At 41.5% G+C, this 21569-nt stretch overlaps 1 protein-coding gene across 2 annotated transcripts in view; it reads left to right on the top strand.

The window, feature by feature from the left end:
• The window catches only part of TAOK3 (TAO kinase 3), a 149864-nt gene extending 132416 nt beyond the window's left edge, over positions 1-17448 (top strand). For both annotated transcript variants that reach the window (XM_074320998.2, XM_088800982.1), the window contains 4 exons: positions 7053-7292; positions 8721-8933; positions 14887-15069; positions 16088-17448. In XM_074320998.2, coding sequence (XP_074177099.1) covers positions 7053-7292; positions 8721-8933; positions 14887-15069; positions 16088-16249 — 798 coding nt within the window. In that variant the 3' untranslated portion in view covers positions 16250-17448. The remainder of the gene's footprint in view (positions 1-7052; positions 7293-8720; positions 8934-14886; positions 15070-16087) is intronic.
• Positions 17449-21569: the final 4121 nt, after the last annotated feature.

A 21569-nucleotide genomic window follows, 5' to 3' on the forward strand; every position in this document is an offset into this window, starting at 1 on the left:
TTGTGTTTCTGAGACTCTACATGAAACACTTAAATAACAGCATGATGCTCTCAAATTAAGTTCATTCAGTCAGTCATCCAGCACTTACCGAGTGCCTCCTTTGTGCCAGGCTCTGGGTTCGCAACGCCAGGACTTCTGAGAAGCTATACTACTTGCCTTCAAGTAGTTCCAACTCTAAGAGGAGAAACAGACGCGTAACAGACTAATTACAATATAACATGTTAGGTACATTAATAGACACATAAATAAGTATCATGGACATATAGTCATGAAAGGACTTGGAGGATGCAGTGATTGATGAGACGTGAGTGCCCGGGGTGTGGAGTGGATGGAGTGTCAGAACAAGAGTAGCTGGAGGCAGAACATGGAAGGCCTTGTTTGTTAAGCCACGGTGGTTCGACTTTAGCCTCAAGGCAGCCACGAGAGGGTTTTAAGCAGGGAAGTGACTGATGATAAGTTTTCTGTATTTTGAAGAATGAGTGCATCAGTCTGAGGGGAGGCTAGAGTGGTGAGAAGCAAAATACAGTGAGGTCAGCTAGGACGCCTTCTCTAGTTCCACCTGGAAGAGGCCATGGGGATCAGGAGAGGTTAGATCTTTCTTTTTTTTTTTCAAATAGCGTGCATCTTCTTTAGCCCAATGCTGTAAGATTCATATGTGCTTTTGGAAATTAGATCTGAGTGACATTTGTGACAGAACTGAAAATAATTCGGACTAAATGACGTGAGGATTCCAGAAGAGGGAGGAGTCAAAAGTGACGTCAAAGTTGCTAATTTGGGAAATTGGATAAATACGATGTTATTCTGTGAGATGAGGGAAAGCGTATGTGAATCAGTTACGGATACAAAGTTCAATAGGAAATCATCGTGACCTGGAATAATCAGAGAAAGAGAGACCCTCACAAACGAGCTAGCACATTTGTAAAACTACCAAAGTTTAATAAAAACCCAGTGCTCACCTGTGCGAAGGAAACGAGCACTTCAGGTACATTTAATGGGAATGTGAGTTGCTTTAATGTTTGGAGAGCAGTATTCAAATAGGAAGAAAAAAGGGTGGAGAAAACTCAAATTTATTGACCACGTATAATTATGCGCCAGGCTCAGGCTCTTTTTCCGTTATCTCATCTTATTGGAAGAGGGAGAAAATGCTGAACATTTTTGAGCCAGGCAATGAGTGATGTGGCTCGAATTATACTTTGGAGAGATCAGCCCAGTTTGGTGGCAACACGCAGATTGATTAGAGCACGCATTCTCTTTGGGGGTGATGTTGCCCCCAGAGGAGTAGGTTCCTGTGGGGTTGGGGCCTTAGCTATTGCAGTGGCTTGTGGCCCTCTGAAGGGACACTGTACATTAATAGATATACAGTATATCTGTGGTATTAACATTTCAGGAGTGGGGATGGTTGGGGGTGGGGCAGAGTCTAAAAGAGCTCCCCCTGGGGACAATAATGAAAAAAACAAAGGTTGAGAAACAATGGATTAGGTGGAAGAAACTACAAGCAAAGAGATAGGTGGTGGGAAATGGGGTGCAGACATTTCCCACCACCTATCTCTTTGCTTGTAGTTTAGATGGTGGCGGTAGCTGTCAAAAGAGAGGTGAGTTTGAAACAGATTGAACTATAAAATAAACAAGACTTGCATACAGTGGGATATGAGAGAAAAGATGAAGGTAGGATCAAAGCTATTTCTAGGGTTTAAGACTTGGGGAAATGCATTTGGACGGAAATAGAAGCTTAGAGGGGGGTGCTAGTAAGAAACTGATTGATTCATTCTAGACATGTTGCATTTATTAGAAGTCAAAAAAGTCCAATAGTCAATTGCAAATAACATATTTAGGACTGTTTTCATCTGGCAATTATTATTATTATTCTAATCGCACATATTTCAAAGAAGTCTGAGATTAAGGGGACAATTAGAAGTCTGAGATATAGAAGACAATAACCCCCCAAAATGATAGAAACTGTATTTGTGACTTCGTTAGTATCAGGTTCTAACCAACTGAGTAAAGAATAGCCCCATGAGGGTATTTTTTTTATGAGTCTAGATTTTCTTTTGTTTAGTCTTATTCCAGAACCTTCTTCATGAAAATGTTCAAAGTTTTTCTTTCTGTTTACAAAAGTAATCAAAGAACATTGAAAGGAGACAAATATAGAAAAATACAAAGCTGAATAGGGAAAGTTCTTGATATTCCCATCCCATCCAATCTCTACCCTGAGACAGTCATTAATTTGGCACATAATTTCCAGACATTTTTTTTCTGTACATTTGTATACCTACATACAGTTTATATATTGTACATAACTTTTACTTTAGAAAAAGATTACATTAGTATCAGTGGGTTTGTTTGATTTGCAAGCAATAGAAACAAACTCTGGCTGACTTAGCATGGAAAGGAATTTATTGGAAGGATACGGGGTAGATGACAGAGCTGAAGAATCATTCTGGAAAAGATGAAGAATCAAGCTGGAAAAGCAACTTCCATGACCTAGACAGCAAGAGCTAATAATGGCTATTCCTCAAGGCACCAGCATTTGAACCTATCTCCTCCAACCACATTTAATTTTTGTTTCACCGCTGCTTAAGATTCAAATTCCTAGGAGATTCAGCACTTGATTGGGTAATGTGCTTACTCCCTTACTCTCTGATTCCAGATAGGGTGGAGTAGTTTCTTAAGCAAAAAAAAAGAGCCTGTTCATAAAAGAAGGGGAAATGGATACTGGACCTACAAAACCCCCCAGATGTCCACTGTACTGTTTTGTAACTCTTTTTCTTTTTCATTTACTATCTAGGACATATAGCTCTGCCTTGTTTTAACCATTAATAATAATGTTGTTATTATTTTTATTTTTTATTTTTCGGTATGGCTATAAGATTACATATTTAACGAGGTACTTCTTAGTGGAGATTTTGTTGAAGTTTTACAATATCACTAACAATATTACAGAGGACATCTTTGTACATAGATCTCTTTACACATATACAAGTATTTTGTAGGATATATTCTCACAAATGAAATTTCTGGGTCAGAGTGTATACATCTAAATTTTTAATAGATATTGCCAAATTGCCTTCTAAAAGGGTTTATATACTCACCAACAAAGAGTACCTGTTTTCCTACATCTTTGCCAAAACTGAGTGTTAGCAATCCTTTTAATTAATGAAAACATTTTAAAAGATCACCACAGACTAGGTTGAGCCTCTTCAACAATCATCACTGCACAGATGCTCACTGTTCTCTAAGCAGATTTTTAAAAGTAAGAACTGAAACTACAAAGGCATTAAATGTCTTAGGCTAACAACATCTCTATTGAAAAGTTTGAATTCTAGTTCTTACTCAACCTCAGTGGGCATGAGCACAAAAAATTTTGACTTGAGTGAGATCAGCTGCTTCTAACGAAGTCAACAGCACTTCCTTTGAAACTTAAATAGAATGGTTGGGTCACCGTTGGGATGGGCTTATTAGGGGGACACGCCCTGGATCCACATCTTATGCAGGAGGTAGGTTCACACCAAGTTTGGTGATGAGCGCGGGGGCCATCATGGTCTATGAACAGTCAGTACCTGTGTTTCTGTACTCAGCTCACACTCAGCGTGGCAAGATGCTCACAGTATGTGATATGAGGGAGGCAGAGGGAGCTGCATACGTCGGATCTCACATGCCTTCGGGGCACATGTACGCTGAGTGCACTGGCAGGCAGAACCACCTATACCATTGCATTCGTTTTGTACTTTTGCTCAACTCGTTTTGTTGAATTTGTATAAGCTACAGGTGTACATGATGAGGCTCTACTGTACATTGTATCATTTGTACAGATGACGCGACCATCGCATTGTCCAGATAGAGCAGAGGAATTCTTCAGAGTATTGTATCACAGACTGAAAAGGCATAAAACAGGGAAATATAAGCCTTCATTGGGAAATCTTTTAATGGAAAAGGTCGAAAATCAAAAGACCCAAGTTTTAGTCTCAGTTCTGCTTTATAGCAGCAGTATGATCTTACATTAGTCTCTTAATCCCCAAATTTCTTACTGTCATATATAAAAGGGATAAATCCTTACAATCTTACCACCTCAGAGGGTTGCAATTAGGGTTAAAATATATGAAATCATTTTTAAAACTTGAAAGCACATTATACATTATTATGTAGGCACAACAGTGGGCTCATAATAAGCTGAATAATGTCCCCCCCTCCATGGTTTAAAATATTATGGGCAGTTTACTAATTTACATCCAAGCAATTCAGATATATGAATTTAAGGGAAAGGGAACAACTTGCAATTGTAATAGAAAAGCCATTTCAGTATCATGTTTCTCTCACCTTTCTAATAGTTTATAAAAACTAGTTTTAAGATACTCATTTCTGAATACAGAAAAATAACAATGATGTGTTTATCTATTCTGAAGTGTTTTCTTCCGGTCTTTCATCTTCACAAGAATGATAGTTCATGGTGGAAAAGTTATCCTCACTTTACACCTGTGGAAATTAAAACAGATGAAGAGACATGCCCAAAACCATACATAATGAGTCAGTGGAATTGCTGAAACTGACGCACACCCTGAATACTTTTCCATTGATTCTCAAACTTAAGTATATATCAGAATTAGCTGGGTGGTTTGTTCTGAAGACCGATGGCTTGTAACCCAGGTAATTCCAGTGCAGGTATTCTGTGGACAACATCCTGAAGCATTCCATTAAACATAAAGTGAAGCATTTGATTTCTTCTGAAAGTGTTGTTTTGTTTGCTTTGTGTCCTCTTTTTTTCCCCAAGTTTCAGGGCTCTGGGCAGCTCAGACTCAGTTTGGACTTCTCCGATTGGTAAAATGTGGAAATGCCCAATATTGGGAATCCTGGTACTCAAAGGTTTAAAATGATTTAGTGACCTAGGAACAGGATATTTACCCACTGCAAGGTCTTTCCTTGGCTTTCTCTTGGTCACTGGACTAGAACAGCTTTAGTCTCTAGAAAGGGCTCACTGTCCGCTAGTGCCACCTAGGGGCGAGTTAAGTCATTTTTAAAAGAAGACATTTGATGGCCCAGGTAAAGAAGAAAAATAAAACAAGGAAAAGAAAAATGCAAGAGGAGATGGGGGGAGATGCCCTGGGATAGTATCTTTTATTCCTTAAAACAAATGTAAGTTGCACGCCTGATACTTCCCCACTAGAAAATAAACTCCATAAGGAGGTTGTAACTTGTTCACTGCTGTCCCTACTGGCTCCCAACAGTGCCTGGGACAGAGTGAGTACTCAATAAATACTCGTTGAATAAATGAATGAATGATTAGCGACTTTGCTCCAGTAATAGATGCCGTGCTGTATAAAGGACTTGTCTTCCAATAGACAGAAGTCCCAGGTTTGCAGGATATTGTCATCCACACCAAAATATAAATGTTATTGATCATTCTATGAAAACAAAATCTTCTTCTATGGTGGATGCCATTAGAGAAGAGAGGCACCCTGTTGTTCTAATTTAAAGTCCAGCTCCAAAGCTTTCCCCTTTCTTTGGCCTTTTAAACTAGTCGTCACCCTTTTCAGAAATCTTAAAACATTAAATCTTTACTTCTTTTATAACACTAATCACTTCCAACCTTGCTCTCTCTCTTTTTAAAATTTATACATAAAAAACATGGGCCAGTTGAGCTGCATCCTTCACAACTAGACTGAGAACAATGGCTTGACTTGGAGTTGGGGGGGGCGGGGGCGGGGAAGGGAATAAAAAACTCATTTCCCTGTATTAATTAAGCTTCTTTCTTTGCATGTTGTTGAAATTTATTTGATGTAGCTTAAGCCCAAAGCAGCAAAGTTACTACATAAATATAGGAGTGTTTCATAAAACCCAATAGCAATAATACAGCTGGACCCACAGGACAGCTTAGAAGCAGTCAGGAGCTTGGGCATATATTCCCTAGCCTTCTTTCTTCTCTCTTTTTCATTCTTCTCGCTCTGGAGCCCAGCTTTCTCTAATCCTCAGCACTCATAGCAGCAGGTGGCTACCACGTATGTAGTTTTAAATGCCCCTCAATTCTAGCCACACGTAAAGATTAACTGTCTCTGAACTCCAAATCCAGTTTTCCCAGAGGAAAAACAGATTGATTCAGTCAGCTGGACGCTGAGCTTACACTTCAGTGCGTATCTATTACAGCTTCCTATTAGAGTGTCAGCACGTTGAGGACACAGAATCGCAGCCTAGTAAACATTTTTATGTACCAAGAGCACAAGGTGTAAATCTGTGACATAGTGCCATTCCAGAAATATTCTTGAACTGGTGAATGAAAAAATTTCACTCAACTTCTCCCTCCCCACTGTTTCTCTAGTTTCCTTTCTTGCCCCCTTCAACAAAAAAGAAAGACATGAGTAGAACTGGAAAGAACAAAATGATTAGAACTAGAAATGATCAAACAGACTATAATGGAAAAGATGAAAGGGGAGAGATTTCTGCTTTTCCCCAGCATGCATGAGATTTAAAAAAAAATAGGTAATTGGCATACTTCTGATATATGCAAAAAAAGGGTACTTTCCCATAAGAACATTGTAGACATTATCAGTTTAATTCAGTGATTGTCTGCATATTAGAATCACTTGCAGAACTCTTAAAAATTTTGATGTCATAACCCCACCCCAAACAATTATCAGAATTTCAGGTTGTGGGATTAAGGCTTCTTATGTTTTAAAAGCTTCCTCCCATGATTTTAATGAGCAGCCACGGTTGAGAACCACTGGTTTAGCTGAAGAAACATTTATTTAGACCTGTGCATAAACATTACCTAATTAAGGGTTTCAGCAGGTCTGTGAGGTAAAAAGGGCTCAAATAGAATTAATCCCATTTACAAATAGTGTAGTTGTGATGGCTGCGAAGTTGCCCAATTTGTAAATGGTGGACCCACATCCAGAACCTAAATCTCCAGGGATTGTTAATCTAATCTCATTAGGTCGTGCCGCCAAACACTAGTGGGTTTAATTAAGAGGCTAGTGCCTTCCTTGCCATCCCTCACTTACTTGCATCCCTTCCAGTTCATCTCCATTCACCTCTCTCCATTTATCTTTTGCTCTTGAATGCAGGAACTAAATAAAAAGAGGACCCAGAAGGAGATGGAGCATGCCATGCTAATCCGGCACGACGAGTCCACCCGAGAGCTAGAGTACAGGCAGCTGCACACGTTACAGAAGCTACGCATGGATCTGATCCGGCTACAGCACCAGACTGAACTGGAAAACCAGCTGGAGTACAATAAGAGGCGGGAAAGGGAACTGCACAGAAAGCATGTCATGGAACTTCGGCAACAGCCAAAAAACTTAAAGGTGAGAGGAAACTGCAGCATTTCCCCGTTTGGGCTCCAGGACAGAGTTGGACTGGATCAGTGGTTCCTACAACCTGGATGATTGTCAGAGTCACCTGGGCAACTTTTCCAAATTACAAATTTCTGGGTCCCGCACCTACTGAATCAGAATCTCCAATGGGAAGCACGAGAATCTGCATATAACAACCCCCTGAAGAGATGCCGCTGGGCACGCCGGTTTGGAAACCATTATGCTGGATGATGTCTCCCTTTTTCTTTGTATCCGTTCTGTAATTTCTCTGACCCCTTCAGGATCTGCCCTTTTAAAAATTGTAACGTATGGACTCGCAGCAGCTCATGATTCTAAAACCAGGAAATGAGAATGTTACCTGGCAGGTACAGGGCAGATAAATCGCATCCCTCACGCCAGTCACATCATTGGTGGGAGCAGTCACTGCCTTCAGTGCTGCAGTGCTGAGAAAGACTCTAAAGCCACATCTGAGCTTTTAGGAGAGAGTAGGATGTATTAGTGATACCTGTCATGGCATGGGACTCAGGAGGGAATCTCCATGTGCCAGGCACTTTTTACTCCTGCACTAGAGATATGGAACTCCTTTGGCCCTCCCTGCCTCAGAGAATTGTAGCTAATTGACACGTTTTATGGGCTAAGCGATTGCCATAAGTCAAGGGAGACAGTGTCGGTGTTGATACAGGTATGAGTCCGACCTCGACCCCTCCGGCCATGCTCCTCTCTAGCCAAATCCTCACCTGTCTAAATAGTGGTCCTGTAATCACAGCCCCTCGCGGTGTTTGTGAAATGCACACGTGAGGCAAGATAAAGGAATGCCTTTCGGACTTATAGAACACCCACCTTCTCCTTGCCAAAATGCATACTTGCTATTGCTACATGCACGTGTCACCTCTTAATGGGGGAAAATAACTAAAATCACTTTTATTTATGCTGAAATTTAGTGGAATTGTCAATGAAGCACAGAGCAGTGAGAGCTGGCTTGTACATTGTCATCCCCTTTCTCACTTGGAACTGGAGGGCAGGGCGGGGTGATAAAAAATGGGGATAAACAACTAACAATAGAAGACACTGAAGATTTTGATTAGGAAACAATTACAATAATGAACAAACCTTTAACAAACTAAGCTTCATAGTTTTCCACAATCTGCTTAGAGTTGTGATCCCCTTGTAACAATTCATTTTTTCAATTCACTCACAAATTCAAAATTACTTCTATTTATTTAATATAAAAACCAAAAGTATTAGTAGAGTTGCCTCTTGTCTGTGCCATATGTAGTATTTTCATTATTACTGACTAGTTGTGTGGGTCACTGCTGCAAAAGACAGATGGTCCCAGCACCTGTATTGCATCATTAGAATGGAAGACTTTCTGCATTTACTGATGTGTTTTTATTTTCCTTTTATCACTTTCCCACACAGGCCATGGAAATGCAAATTAAAAAACAGTTTCAGGACACTTGCAAAGTACAGACCAAACAGTATAAAGCACTCAAGAATCACCAGTTGGAAGTTACTCCAAAGAATGAGCACAAAACAATCTTAAAGACACTGAAAGATGAGCAGACGAGAAAACTTGCCATTTTGGCAGAGCAGTATGAACAGAGTATAAATGAAATGATGGCCTCTCAAGCGGTAAGTGGTTAGGTTTGGTGCCACGGCTTCAAGAGCTTTGGGAATCAAGAAAACTCAAGATCCAGCCTTTTGTTCCCAAGATGATTCTTGCACAAATTTAGGATATTGGTGTTTTTCTGCCCAAAGAACTGAGGAAATGAGGAAAGGACGACGCTCAAAGCCAAGCCAATGCGGATACTTGCTGGAGTGTATCTTATAAGTTGGAACTCAAGTCATAACATGCTATATCAGACCTGTGGCACATAGGGACTTTGAGGGCAAGACACAATAGATACCGCATGTAATACCACTTTTATTCATCAGAGATGCTCAACTAATGTCAGGCATAAATAAGACACACAGACACATTCATTCAGTAAACCTTTACCGAGTATCTGTGCCCAGCACTCTGCTGGGCTCAGAGATAGACAGATGAGCTAGATAGACAGCAGTGGGTCCCTGTTCTCACACATGTCCGTCAAGTAAGGAGGTCAGATAATTAAGCAATAAGAATAAAGCATAATAAATGCTTTGAAGTGGGAGGTATCCGGCTGTGGGAGGATAAGTAGGAACAACTAAGCTGGTCTAGGGAAAGCTTCCCGGCCAAAGCCGAGAAGCTTGAAGGAATTGATGGAAGTAAACAGGTTCTATGGAAAGGGACCTACATAGGCAAAGGTCCAAATGATAAAAAGTGTGCATTTGGGGACTGAAAGAACTTTGGTTCTTGAGCCCAAAGGTCAAGGAGGAGCACTGTGGGAGCCCAGCAGGGAGAGGTCATAAAGGTTTTGGGAAGCCAGGGATGGGCGCTCACCGGGTAATTCAGCGAAGGTTTCAAACGATGAGTCTTAAAGGACAATAGTTCCAAGCAAACAGAAGAGGAAAAGTTACTCCTGGCAGAGGATACTGCTTTGCAAAGACTCAAAACCCTGAAAGAGGATGGCACATCTGAGAAACAATGAGTAGATGTAGCAGGAGTGTAAACAGAAGGAAGCCGGCAGATAGTCAGGGGTCAGATCCTCAGAAGCCAGGAGTTTCGACATTATTGTATAAACAATGGAGAGCTGCTGCTGCCTATTTTAAGAAGGAAAGTGACAGCATCAGATTTGAGTTATAGAAAGATGCTGGCAGGAATGTGGCAAATCTAGGTAAAGAGACCTGTTAGGAAGCTATTGTAATAGTCTGAGAAAAAAGGGAATGAGGATCTGAACGAAGAGAGAACATGCTAATGGAATGGCGAAGAGGGAGAAATATTTAGGAGGTAGAATAGGTAGAACTTAGTGACCCATGTGAGAGGTAGGCTTGATAAGAGTGGAATGACTCATCATTTTCCCAAGACAGAAAAATAGAAGGAAGGGTGAGTTTGGACGCCTGGAGGATAATTGGCTAAGTTGTGGACGTGTTATTCGAGCCATGTGCGTGTCCAAGTACAGAGGTACAGAAATGGAAATCTGTGGTTCAAGAGGGAGTCAAGATTAAAGACAAAATGTTAGGCATCATTGTTATATGGCAACACTTGAAGCTGTTGGGAATACCTGAGATCCTCTAGGGACAGGAGATAGCATTACAGAGGGAGAGGACAAGGCCAGATTTGTGGACACCAATGTGAGAGGGCTGAGCAGAAGTAGGACCAAAGAATAATCAGCAATACAGGGGAGAGGGGGGACCAGAGAGCACATCTCAGAAGCCAGAACTAACGTTCTAGTGAATGACTTCAAATGTGGCAGAGACCAACTGGACCGAGCAGTAGATTTGCCCCTTGAGTGTCCCAGACAATCAATGGAGCGGTGGGAATGGAAGGCATGGTAGTGCAGACAAGGTGATCATTAAGTGAGATTGCTTCTTCCAGATCCTCCTCAGTGAAGGAAGAAAGAGAACTATAGCTAGAGATAGGGACAGTTAAAGGAGGACATCTGTTAATTGGGAAAGCCTTAAACCTGGCCCCGGGCTGAGGATAGGAGCCAGAGTTCGTTCATTTGTTCGTCCACCAAGTACGTATTTATTGAGTGTCTGTACTGTGTCCCAGGCATCCTGGGATCCTGTGGTGCCTACGACAGTCATCAGTCATGTCTGCATGGAACTTACAGAATGGAAGAAACAGACATTGCAAAAGTCTACCCAGTGTAATGGCAGAGCAAGTGCGGTGTAAACAGAGTGTAAACCAGGAGGGCCAGGCTGGTCGGGAGGGTCGGGAAAGGCCACTCAGACACCCTGAGTATTGACGCTGAGGTGTGGGGAGTACGTCCTAGGCAAAAGGAACTGCATTTGGAAAGGTGGGAAAGACAGTGGAAGTCCATTATGTTTGGAATAGAGAAAACGAGGAGGAGACTGACATGAGAACAAGACTGGAGGGTAAACAGGCTCTAGATCATGCAGAGGCTCGTATACTTTCTTAAGAATTTTGATCTTTATCCTAAAAGCAATGGGAAGCTATTGAAGAGTATTATGAAAGAGGGGACATCAGATTCGCCTTTTTGAGCAATCACTCTGGTGGCATGTGGAGAATCTCCTGAGAGATGGCAAGAACAGATATAAGGAGGTCATTTAGAAAGTTGCTGCTTTTACTTGGCCATGAGGGAGCAGGGGCAGTCGAGATGACGGAAAAGTGACTGAATTGGAGACATAGGCAGGAGGTGGAATCGAAAGCATTTAGTAACAACTTGAATGTGGAGAGTGAGGTGTAAGGAGGACTTCCAGTCTCTAGTTTGAACACAATAACAGGTGATGGAGCCATATCCCTACCTGGTAAGAAAGGAAGTAGCCGATTGAGGAAGTGAAATGGGAAAGATGATTGGTTATACATATGTACTATATAGATATAGATATTAGTTCATATTAGTCATATTCAGCTTGAGGGCCTGGGAAACTTCCAGGTGCAGAGGTCTCCAGTAGACTGGATAAGCTCTCCTGGCCCTCAGAAGAGCAATCTGATGTAGAGGTGTAGATGTGGGGGCTTATTTGCATAGAGGTGGTCATTAAGGCCTTTGGAAAGCCATTGGAAGAGGGATTAGAGGAAGGAGATTGCCCACCACAAAGCCCTGAGGAACACCCACGTTTAATGGCCCAGTGAGGTAGAGAGTACCATGTTTCCCTGAAAATAAGACCTAACCGGAAAATATGCCCTAGCATGGTTTTTCAGGATGACGTCCCCTGAACATAAGCCCTAATGCGTTTTTGGAGCTAAAATTAATATAAGACCCGGTCTTATTTTCGGGGAAACACCAAGAGAGTGTGTGATATTTCAGAAAACAGGAGAAAGATTCCAGGAAGGAAGGGGCAATCCATAATCTCCAGTGCTGCTTGGGAGGTCAGGTGAGATGCTGACCCCTTCTGGGCGGCCTCAGTGCCCTCGATGTGAGCCAGTGAGTAGAGGGGTAGGATCACCATGATGCAGGATGGGGTGGAAGTGAGGAGAAGGGGCGGGAGAGTTGATAGGGACATGATGGGTGATAGGATTTCTGTCTCGTTCATCTTTGTATTCTCAGCATCTGCATCCATGACTGGCGTACAGCAAGTGCTCAGTAATGCTTGTAGATGGGAGAGAGCTGGTCAGGAATATAGGCTCATGACTGCCCTCGAATAAAAGAAGTCAAACACCCTTTGCTTTGAGGCAGGGAGGAGATAAAAGTGTGTGTGATAATTTCAGCTGTCCTCAATTGACTGCTCACCATGTGCCTGGCACTGTTCTAAGTATTTCGTGTCATTTCATTTCTGTGAAATGAAGTAGTTACTGTTTTAACCCTAATTTACCTGTGAGGAAACTAAGATTTATTGCGGTAAAGCCACTTGCTTTGGGCAGGAGTTGGCAAGCTTTTTCTGTAAAGGGGCAGATAGTAGTACATAGTTCAGGCCATGTGGACCACGGGGTCTCTGTCACAACTGCTCAGCTCTGCCGTTGGAGTACAAAAGCAGCCATAGGCGATACATAAATGAACGAGCATGTCTGTGCTCCAGTGAAACTTAATTTACAAAAATAGGCAGCAGGCCAGATTTGTGCCAACTCCTGACTTAGGGTGTCACCTAGCTAATTAGTGGTGGAGCTAGGATTCGAACCTGTTTTCAGGGGAGCCTATAAGCCTGTATGCTTGGCCACTCCTGCATTAGGCTGCTTCTGTCACGTCCTCTTCTTCAGTTTCATCCATTTGAGAAAACAGACATGATGTTTACTTTTATAAAAGTTTCTAATGGATTTCATATGTTCAGTTTTGGGATGATGAATACCCAATACTGGAATATCCGCTGATTTCTAACCTGGCACTTTGTTGTAGAGTCAGAGCTGGTACAGAACAACATAGTTACTGACATTAATAATAAAATGCCAGAAATAAGAGGAGATGGGGGTGTTTGAGTGGTCTAAGCTGCCCATAGGTTCAGCCACTCACCCACTTGGCCAGGGCTTACAGCAATTAATGCAGATGCGTAGAAAAGAACAGATTTTCATTCCCTTTCTTGGTAAGGAACCTCCCATATCAAGAGGGAATCGATAACAATCTCATTGGGAGCCAGTAAACACTTTGGTATTTATCTGTTAGGCTGTTCCTGCTGCAGATTGACTGTTGATTGTGTCTACTATTTCTTCTCCCTTCATAACTCATTGAGGGAATGAAAACAGAGACGTCCTCTTTAATGGGTTTCAGTGAAAGCTGGTTAAGATTAATTATTGGAAAATACCTTGGAAATACTATGATTACATTGTTTTGTATTCATTTGATATAGTATATATCTCCAAAAGTACTAAAGAAGACACTATGTAAATAACTTTTAAAACTATTCCAACGACATTTCAAAAAGTCATTTCTCAATCAAGATATTGAGATGTATTGTTAGTTGTCACAAATTGTACAGATAGGCCGAGGATAAATACCTTGACAAAAAGGTCTGTATGGAAACACTCACATAAACTCAAGGTAAACAGAACTGTCTAGTTTGAGGGTTCTGATATTCCCAGCCAAATCGAGGGCCTCCTAAATCTAGACAAAACCAAGCCTGAGGCAGAAGGGTCATCATCCCTTAAACGTCCTTTTCCCGCCTGTGGCCCCAAATCTTCAATTCTGCTCACTTTCAAGGTTGGCTCTTCTGCTGGCTGGCTTGGCCCAGTTCGGTCCTGCAGGGAGCAAGAGGCAGTCTCAGGCCGGCTTATAACCCGGGCTTCTGTGCTTCAAACCACAATATGCCCGTTACGACTATCAAGCTTACCTTCTGCGGGGGAGAGGTTTTGAGCCGCGTCAGTTATAGATTGGCTGGCAGCAGGATAACTTCTGTAGCCAACAGCAGGGACCAACCTGCTAGGAGAACAACAGTATTGTGGTATATTCCTCAAGTGTTATGGAGATTGGACTCATTTGTTTGTTTGTTTGTTTTTATATAGAGCTAAGGATATCTAGATGTATGGTGGTGTGGGGGTAAGAGATATCTAACTATGGAAATGGTTCGTCAGACCCAAAATAATGTTAACAGCTACTATTTATTGAACACTTGGTATATATCAAGAACTGTGCCTAGGATTTTATATGAATTCTTTTATTTAATCCTCACACCGGTCTTAGACAGTAGGAACTTGTTGTTTTCCTGAAATTAAAACAAGAAAAATACATGCGACTGGGAGAGGTTAAGTAACTTGCCAGGTGACACCCCTAAGTGGATGGTGGAGCTTGAATTCAAGCTTAGGAGTCTGCCTCCAAGAGACACAGGTTCAGTCACTGGAGTGTGTAGCGTTCCTGACTCCTGCTAAGTGTGGTTTCCTTAAGAATGTTTTTGTTTTCTTAAGGAATGTTTTCAGAAGAGAATGTGTTTTGAGATGTTTGTAGCCCACTGGGCAGAGTGTACTATTTTTGATTCCTAACTCTGGATGTACCCAGGGCGTCTGTCTGTTTTTCTGTGGGGACCTGTTTCACTCCAAACAACAGAACAGCCTCCAGTCGTCCCCAAGTGCCGTAAGCCAGGAGGGAATTACAGTGTGTGTCTTCTGTGCCCGCAGTTACGGCTAGATGAGGCGCAAGAAGCAGAATGCCAGGCCTTGAGGCTACAGCTTCAACAGGAAATGGAGCTCCTCAACGCCTACCAGAGCAAGATCAAGATGCAAACAGAGGCACAACATGAACGTGAGCTCCAGAAGCTAGAGCAGAGGGTGTCTCTGCGCAGAGCACATCTTGAGCAGAAGGTAAGGCAGTGTTCCCACGGGCCGCACAACTGGGTGGGGGAGGGGCACAGCCTGGGGAACTGCCGCTAACCGAGCCCTGCCTGTGTGTGTGTGTGTGGGGGGTGTTCAAGCAGGCACCGCTCACTTATTATCTGCCTTTTTACTCCTAGAGGTGGGCGTAATCTCATTCCACAGGCAGGGTCCTAAGGCTCAACACGGTTCCGTTCCTTGCATAAATCTGATCCCACAGCCTAAACTCATTCTATCACCCTGCTAGGAAACCCTCCACCTTCACAGCCAGAGGAATACATGGGTTCCTGGGTAGTTGATAGGACATGGACAGTACGATGAGCTGATAGTATGGCTGCTGAGTGGCACGAGGAAGCCACATGCAGTATTGGCTTTTATTTTCAGCTATTTCTAAATGAAAAGAAATCACCAGCAGGGCTCTTTTAAAAAATTAAAATGAAGAGAGGCTGGTATTGCCACGCATAATAAATGTTCTCTGAATTGAAATATTCATTGCTTTAGGTATTGCTGAGGAATATGAAGTAGAAAAGATTTCATAAAGCATCTCAAAGCTGTTAAGCATTTATTTGCTTAACCAGTAATTTGTGCTTCCTTCTGGTAGTTCCCTGAGACCAACGTAGAAGACTGTTTTCCCAGCTCCTGTTCTAGAGCTAAATTGCTAATGACCCCGGGGGCGTTTGGCTCTCTATGGGATAGTGGCACAATCTAATTGTGCTTGAGTGTCTTTTAGCTTCTCTTGAGCCATCTCTTGCTGAGACAGGACACTGACCTAGATCAGCCCAGCTGCTTGGCTTGCTAGAATGGTAGCGCTAACCCCAGGTGGGCCCCAAACATTTTTATTCTTGTGAGCAAGTTTTAAATATAATGGATTGGATACAAGACATTTATCACAGGACTCTCCCAGGCCCCCCCCCCCCCCCATCTAGTTTCCTCTCACTTCCTGTGTGTCATTTGTGCGTGCCTGTTGGGAGGTCCTTTCATTAACAAGTGCTCATTGTGCTTATTTCAGATTGAAGAAGAGCTGGCTGCCCTTCAGAAGGAACGCAGCGAGAGAATCAAGTATCTATTGGAAAGGCAAGAGCGAGAGATTGAAACTTTTGACATGGAGAGCCTCAGAATGGGATTTGGGAATTTGGTTACATTAGATTTTCCTAAGGAGGACTATAGATGAGATTAAATTTTTTTGCCATTTACAAAAAAAAAAGAAAACAGAAAAAAATTCAGACCCCGCAAAACCACATTCCCCATTTTAACGGGCGTTGCTCTCACTCTCTCTCTCTCTTACTCTTACTGACATCGTGTCGGACTAGTGCCTGTTTATTCTTACTCCATCAGGGGCCCCCTTCCTCCCCCCGTGTCAACTTTCAGTACTGGCCGAAACCTGGCCATCTCTTCTATTCATAGTACACGTCACAGTATTGATGTGATTCAAAATGTTTCAGTGAAAACTTTGGAGACAGTTTTAACAAAACCAATAAATCAACAACAAAAAAGTGGATGTATATTGCTTTAAGCAATCACTCATTACCACCAATCTGTGAAAGTAAAGCAAAAAAAAAATAATAATAATAAATGCCAAGGGGGAGAGAGACACAATATCCGCAGCCTTACACCTTAACTAGCTGCTGCATTATTTTATTTTATTTTATTTTTTTGGTATTTATTCATCAGGAATTAAAAAAAAAAACAAAGTTTTATTAAAGATTGAAAATTTGATACATTTTACAGAAACTAATTGTGATGTACATATCAGTGGTGACATATTATTACTTTTTTGGGGATGGGGTGGGTGGGTGGGGTGAAGAGATCTTGTGATTTTTAAGAACCTGCTGGCAAGAGTTTAACTTGTCTTCAGCATATTCTGATTGTATCATAATCATTTTCTGCTGTTGCAGAGAATGTGAATACACTTAAGGAGCTCACAGAATCCCAGTAGCACAAATTGGGCTTTGGCAAATCGTGTATTTTGTGTATAGAAGGAATTTAAGGAGAGGTATTACTTATTTTCATATTGTATTTTAACTGTTTCTCTGATCAAATTTTTTTACTTCCTCCTCCTATTCCTCCCCACCTGCCTCCTTCCAATTCAGTATTTGGAGTTCAACGCTGTCTCTCAATCAGATCATCTTGATCTTTTTCTTTAGTCCCCTTCCCCTCCCTAAGTCCCATATCTTGGTCATAAATATTGCATTATTCACACTTTCAAACTGTGTATTTTCTTACAATAAAAAATGATGAAAAAAAAAAGGCTTTACTTCTTTTGCATGCACTTTAAAAAACAACAAAACAAAACATTTTTCAGGTTCCAAGGAAGAGCATGATAACTGTCAGAGCTTTTAATTATATTTGTAAATAAAAGTGTTCATCACATCGCCTTGCTGTGTTATTGTAGCAGGAAGTTTCCCTTCTAGGTTTACCAGTTCATAATTCAGAGGGAGGAGAGCCACCACCCTCCAGAAGCCGTTCTCCGGAGCCTTGGTTGCTCCAAGAAGAGCCATTCAGGATTTTCAGGTAAAGCTGTGTCTTGCAAATTCCACAGGATTGAAGATAGTGTTACACTGTCTGAAGTGGTCAACTGCACCTTTTTGCCCTTAAGAAAAGGACCGTGTGCCTACACCCACACACACAGACTCTCAGTGTACCAGTCACGTGTAGGAGTATGTATTGCTGAGGAGAGAATTTGGGCACCTTTAAAGAAAGGCAGGCTATGAAGAAGACATTATAGCCAAATATTTGAAATGATCCCACTGTCATAGATCCCCACCCCCCATGGTCTGCTTGTATGAGAATAATTTTATGTGCATGAGAATGAAGTGGCAAAATATATAACTTGTAGGAGATGGCTTTGGGGTGAAGACATCTCAGTAAGATCTCATGTTCTTAGAGTTCTAAGTCCTGAATCTTTAGCATGATGACCTGAAGGTCACTCCTATATCCTACAGGACATTCAGTCATCACAGACAAATGTGACCAATCGTGATCACTATGATCAACTAAAGCAGAGCGGTATACTCAAAAAATTATAATTATCAACATGGGTTAACCCCAACCTTAATGCCTTTAATAATTATCACCGGGTTTCCTAAGCACCTTAATTCATTGACATTTCTCTGTTAGGTACATCAGAAAATCATTGGAAAGAAGACTCATATTTACCCCCCAAACAATAGGTAACCTGTATTTCATGCTTACGCTTACCATGTGATGGGACTCCATGCCATTTTCAGATAAGGAAATAAGCTCAGACCAGGGTAAGTGGTGGTGGTGGAGACCGTATCGAGACCTATCTGATTTCATACTGCATAGGTCATACAGCCAATCAGAACATTAAATCAGTAAGGCAGAAAAACTTTGTGTGGTCTGTTACATCCATTTCTCCGTAGTGAAAAATGTCTAGCTAGCTGGTGAAAAAGCCTTATGTCTGTGAGATTATAGGTGCCAATCTTTATGAAATGTCCTTCTCCACAAGTTTGTCAGTGACGTGTTCCCAGAAGGAAGACCAGAAGGAATGCGGGTCCCTGCTTCTAACACCTGGTAGACACTGAGACTTCCAACTCCTAATTCCTTCACGAGGAGGCAGTGAGAATATAGCCAAGGACCAGAATGGCAGCAAGAGAACAGCTGGAAAGAAGTGCTGGGACAGCAGCAGAGAGCCAGTGTCCTGTATTCCAGCATACACTCAACGCCCCTGAGTTAAAAAGAATTATTCCAGGTTTGTTATACATATTAGTAAGGGCTGTTACCTCTGATTTGCAATTATTCCCTCAGTGAATATTGACTGAGTAACTTACATGTCAGATGCTCGAGATACATCAGTGTATCTCAAAACAGGTAAAGATCCTTGCTCTAATGGAGTGTACACTAGGGGTGGGAGGAAACTGATAATACAAAAATTAAATTATCTTACATGGTAGTAAGTGCTATAGATCAAGGGAAGAGTAGGGAAGGGGGATCAGAAGTGCCAGGATCAGCATACATTCACTCATTCAAGAAGGATTTATTGAGCACCTACTGTGTGCTTGGGGGGGTAACAGTAAATCAGATGGATGGAGTCAGTACTCTGCTGGAGCTCCACATGGTTTAAATCTCCACTGAAAAGTAAATTAGCAGTAGACTAGGTTAACCAACAGTGGGCTAAGACGAGCCATGACAGTGCAAGAACTGGGTGCTACCAGGAGTTTGAAGGAACAGCCAACGATGAGAGTCACAGGGTGTCAGAATCACAGGGTGCCAGTGATGTCTGAGTTAAAGCATTTCTTGAATTTACCATCATCTGTCATTATTTGTTTATATATCTATTCAAGAAGGGTATTCCTGGGCAACTGGAAGCATGCTTATGTAAGAACTCCATATACCGCTCTGATTTTAATTTAGTAATATATTTTGCCCTAGAAATGGTAAGCTACAAAAAGTACATTTTTATTGTCCCAGTTTGGCAGAGCGGTGTAAATCTTTCCTGCTGATTACAGTGAAAAACTAGACAAAATGCAAAAGCAACTATCAGAGGACACTGGAAAATAAAAGCAGATGGATTGTGGAAAAGCAACCTAGACAGAGGAATGAAGGCAAAATAAAACCATTCTCAGATGAAGAAAAATTGAGAATTCATGGTCAGCAGGCTTACTCTACCAGAAATGAGAAGGGAATTGCTCATACTGAAGGGACACCAGAAGGAAACTTGGGTCTCTAAGGATGAAGGAAGAGCAACAAATGGTAAAAATCTAGATAAATAGAAAAGACTTCTCCCTCATAGTCTTGAACTATTTTGAAAGACATGTATATATTTTTGTTGTTGAAAGCAAAAATTATAACATTGTCTTGTGAGGGTTTCAATATATGTAAAATGTAATCCATATAACTATAACATAGAGGTTGGGGGTTAAAGGAACTATTGGTTGCCATGTTTCTACATTTCACACCAAGTGGTACGATTTTTATTCTAAGCAGACTAAAAAATTAGTTATGTATATTGTAACTCTTAGAGCAACTACTTAAAAAACAAAAAAGAAAACCCAAAGAGGTATAGCTTAAAAAGCCAACAGATCAAAATATTCAAATAATCCCAAAGAAGGCAGGAAAGAGAGAACAGAGGGGCAAACAGAAAACATATAAAATGGTAGACCTAAATTCCACCAATCAATAATTACATTAAATATTAAGTCTCTCAACAGTCCAGTTAAAAGGCAGAGATTGGTTGACCTTGACTTCATGAAGGGTCCAGTCTAATAGAGGAGATAAACATTAACAATTACATATACATATCTTTAAATGACAATTGTAATGTTGCAATAGCATAGTACAGGATACTAGCCCAGTTAGGGAAGGATTCCCTGGTCAGTTAAGAGACTTAAAGGGTGAATGGGATCTTGTCAAAGAAAGTGCAAGGGGAAGAAGATTCCAGGCAGCATCAGTAAAGGACCAAATCTGTTACCGTGTTTCCCCGAAAATAAGACCTAGCCGGACCATCAGCTCTAATGCATCTTTTGGAGCAACAATTAATATAAGACCCGGTATTTAATATTAATTGTTGCTCCAAAAGATGCATTAGAGCTGATGGTCCGGCTAGGTCTTATTTTCGGGGAAACAGGGTTGTAGCCTGGTATGTTCAAGAAACTGAGAGGCAGGCAAAAAATGTGAAGTTCAGTAAGACAAATGGTGGGAAGCTAGAGGCAAATGGGGGGTCAGATGGGCCATGTTCAGGATCAGGTCTGTATCCCAGAGCAACTACAAACTGCTGAAGAGCTTTAAGTAGACGATTTAAGGACAGAAGTCCCTGGCTCCCTGATCGAGAAGAGGATTTAGGCCATGTATTATGATGCGAAAGTATTAGAGAGCTACCAACCCTGTTTCTGAGATGAGGTCCTGTCTCTAAGTCAGGGTTTAATTTAGGGGTTCCAGAGAAATCCCCCATGAAATCAGAATGCTGAGCAGGTTCCCAACATTCCAGGGTCGTGTTAGAAATACTGTGCTCTGGAAGGGCTGCTAAAGCTGTACCGTGGTTGAGTACAGACTCCTGTGTCTCTTCACTCTAAACCTTTTTAAAAACACACTTTTGGTAACCATGTAGCCAGGCAGGAAACTGCCTTGAGGAAAGTGGCTGTTTGTAGACTTTGTTCCTATATCAATCAGATCAAGTGAATCATTTACATATATGAATTCACTTAATCTCAACAAAAAATAATTTTGTTCTCCAACAACCCTGTGAGGTAAATGCAGACTAATGATTCCCCCACCCATTTTTCATGGGACGAGGCTGAGCCTCTAAGGGAATCTGTGTGTCAATGGCATGGTGGTGACGAAGTGGGCTGAGGCCAGAGCTGGGTTCAGAACCTGGAGTCCCCCCTTCCTAAAGCAGTGCCCCTGGACAAGATCACTTCACCTTCCAATTTAATAGGTGAAACATGGTATCCCATTGTTTTTAAGGTTACTATTTTTTCTTATGTATTGTTCTTTTGTGAACTCGTGCATAGTTTTTTGGGTTGGGTTATTTT

This window comes from Rhinolophus sinicus, chromosome 9 (genome assembly GCF_057876585.1).
Source record: "Rhinolophus sinicus isolate RSI-liver-muscle chromosome 9, RSI-T2T, whole genome shotgun sequence".
In the NCBI taxonomy this organism is placed as follows: domain Eukaryota; kingdom Metazoa; phylum Chordata; class Mammalia; order Chiroptera; family Rhinolophidae; genus Rhinolophus; species Rhinolophus sinicus.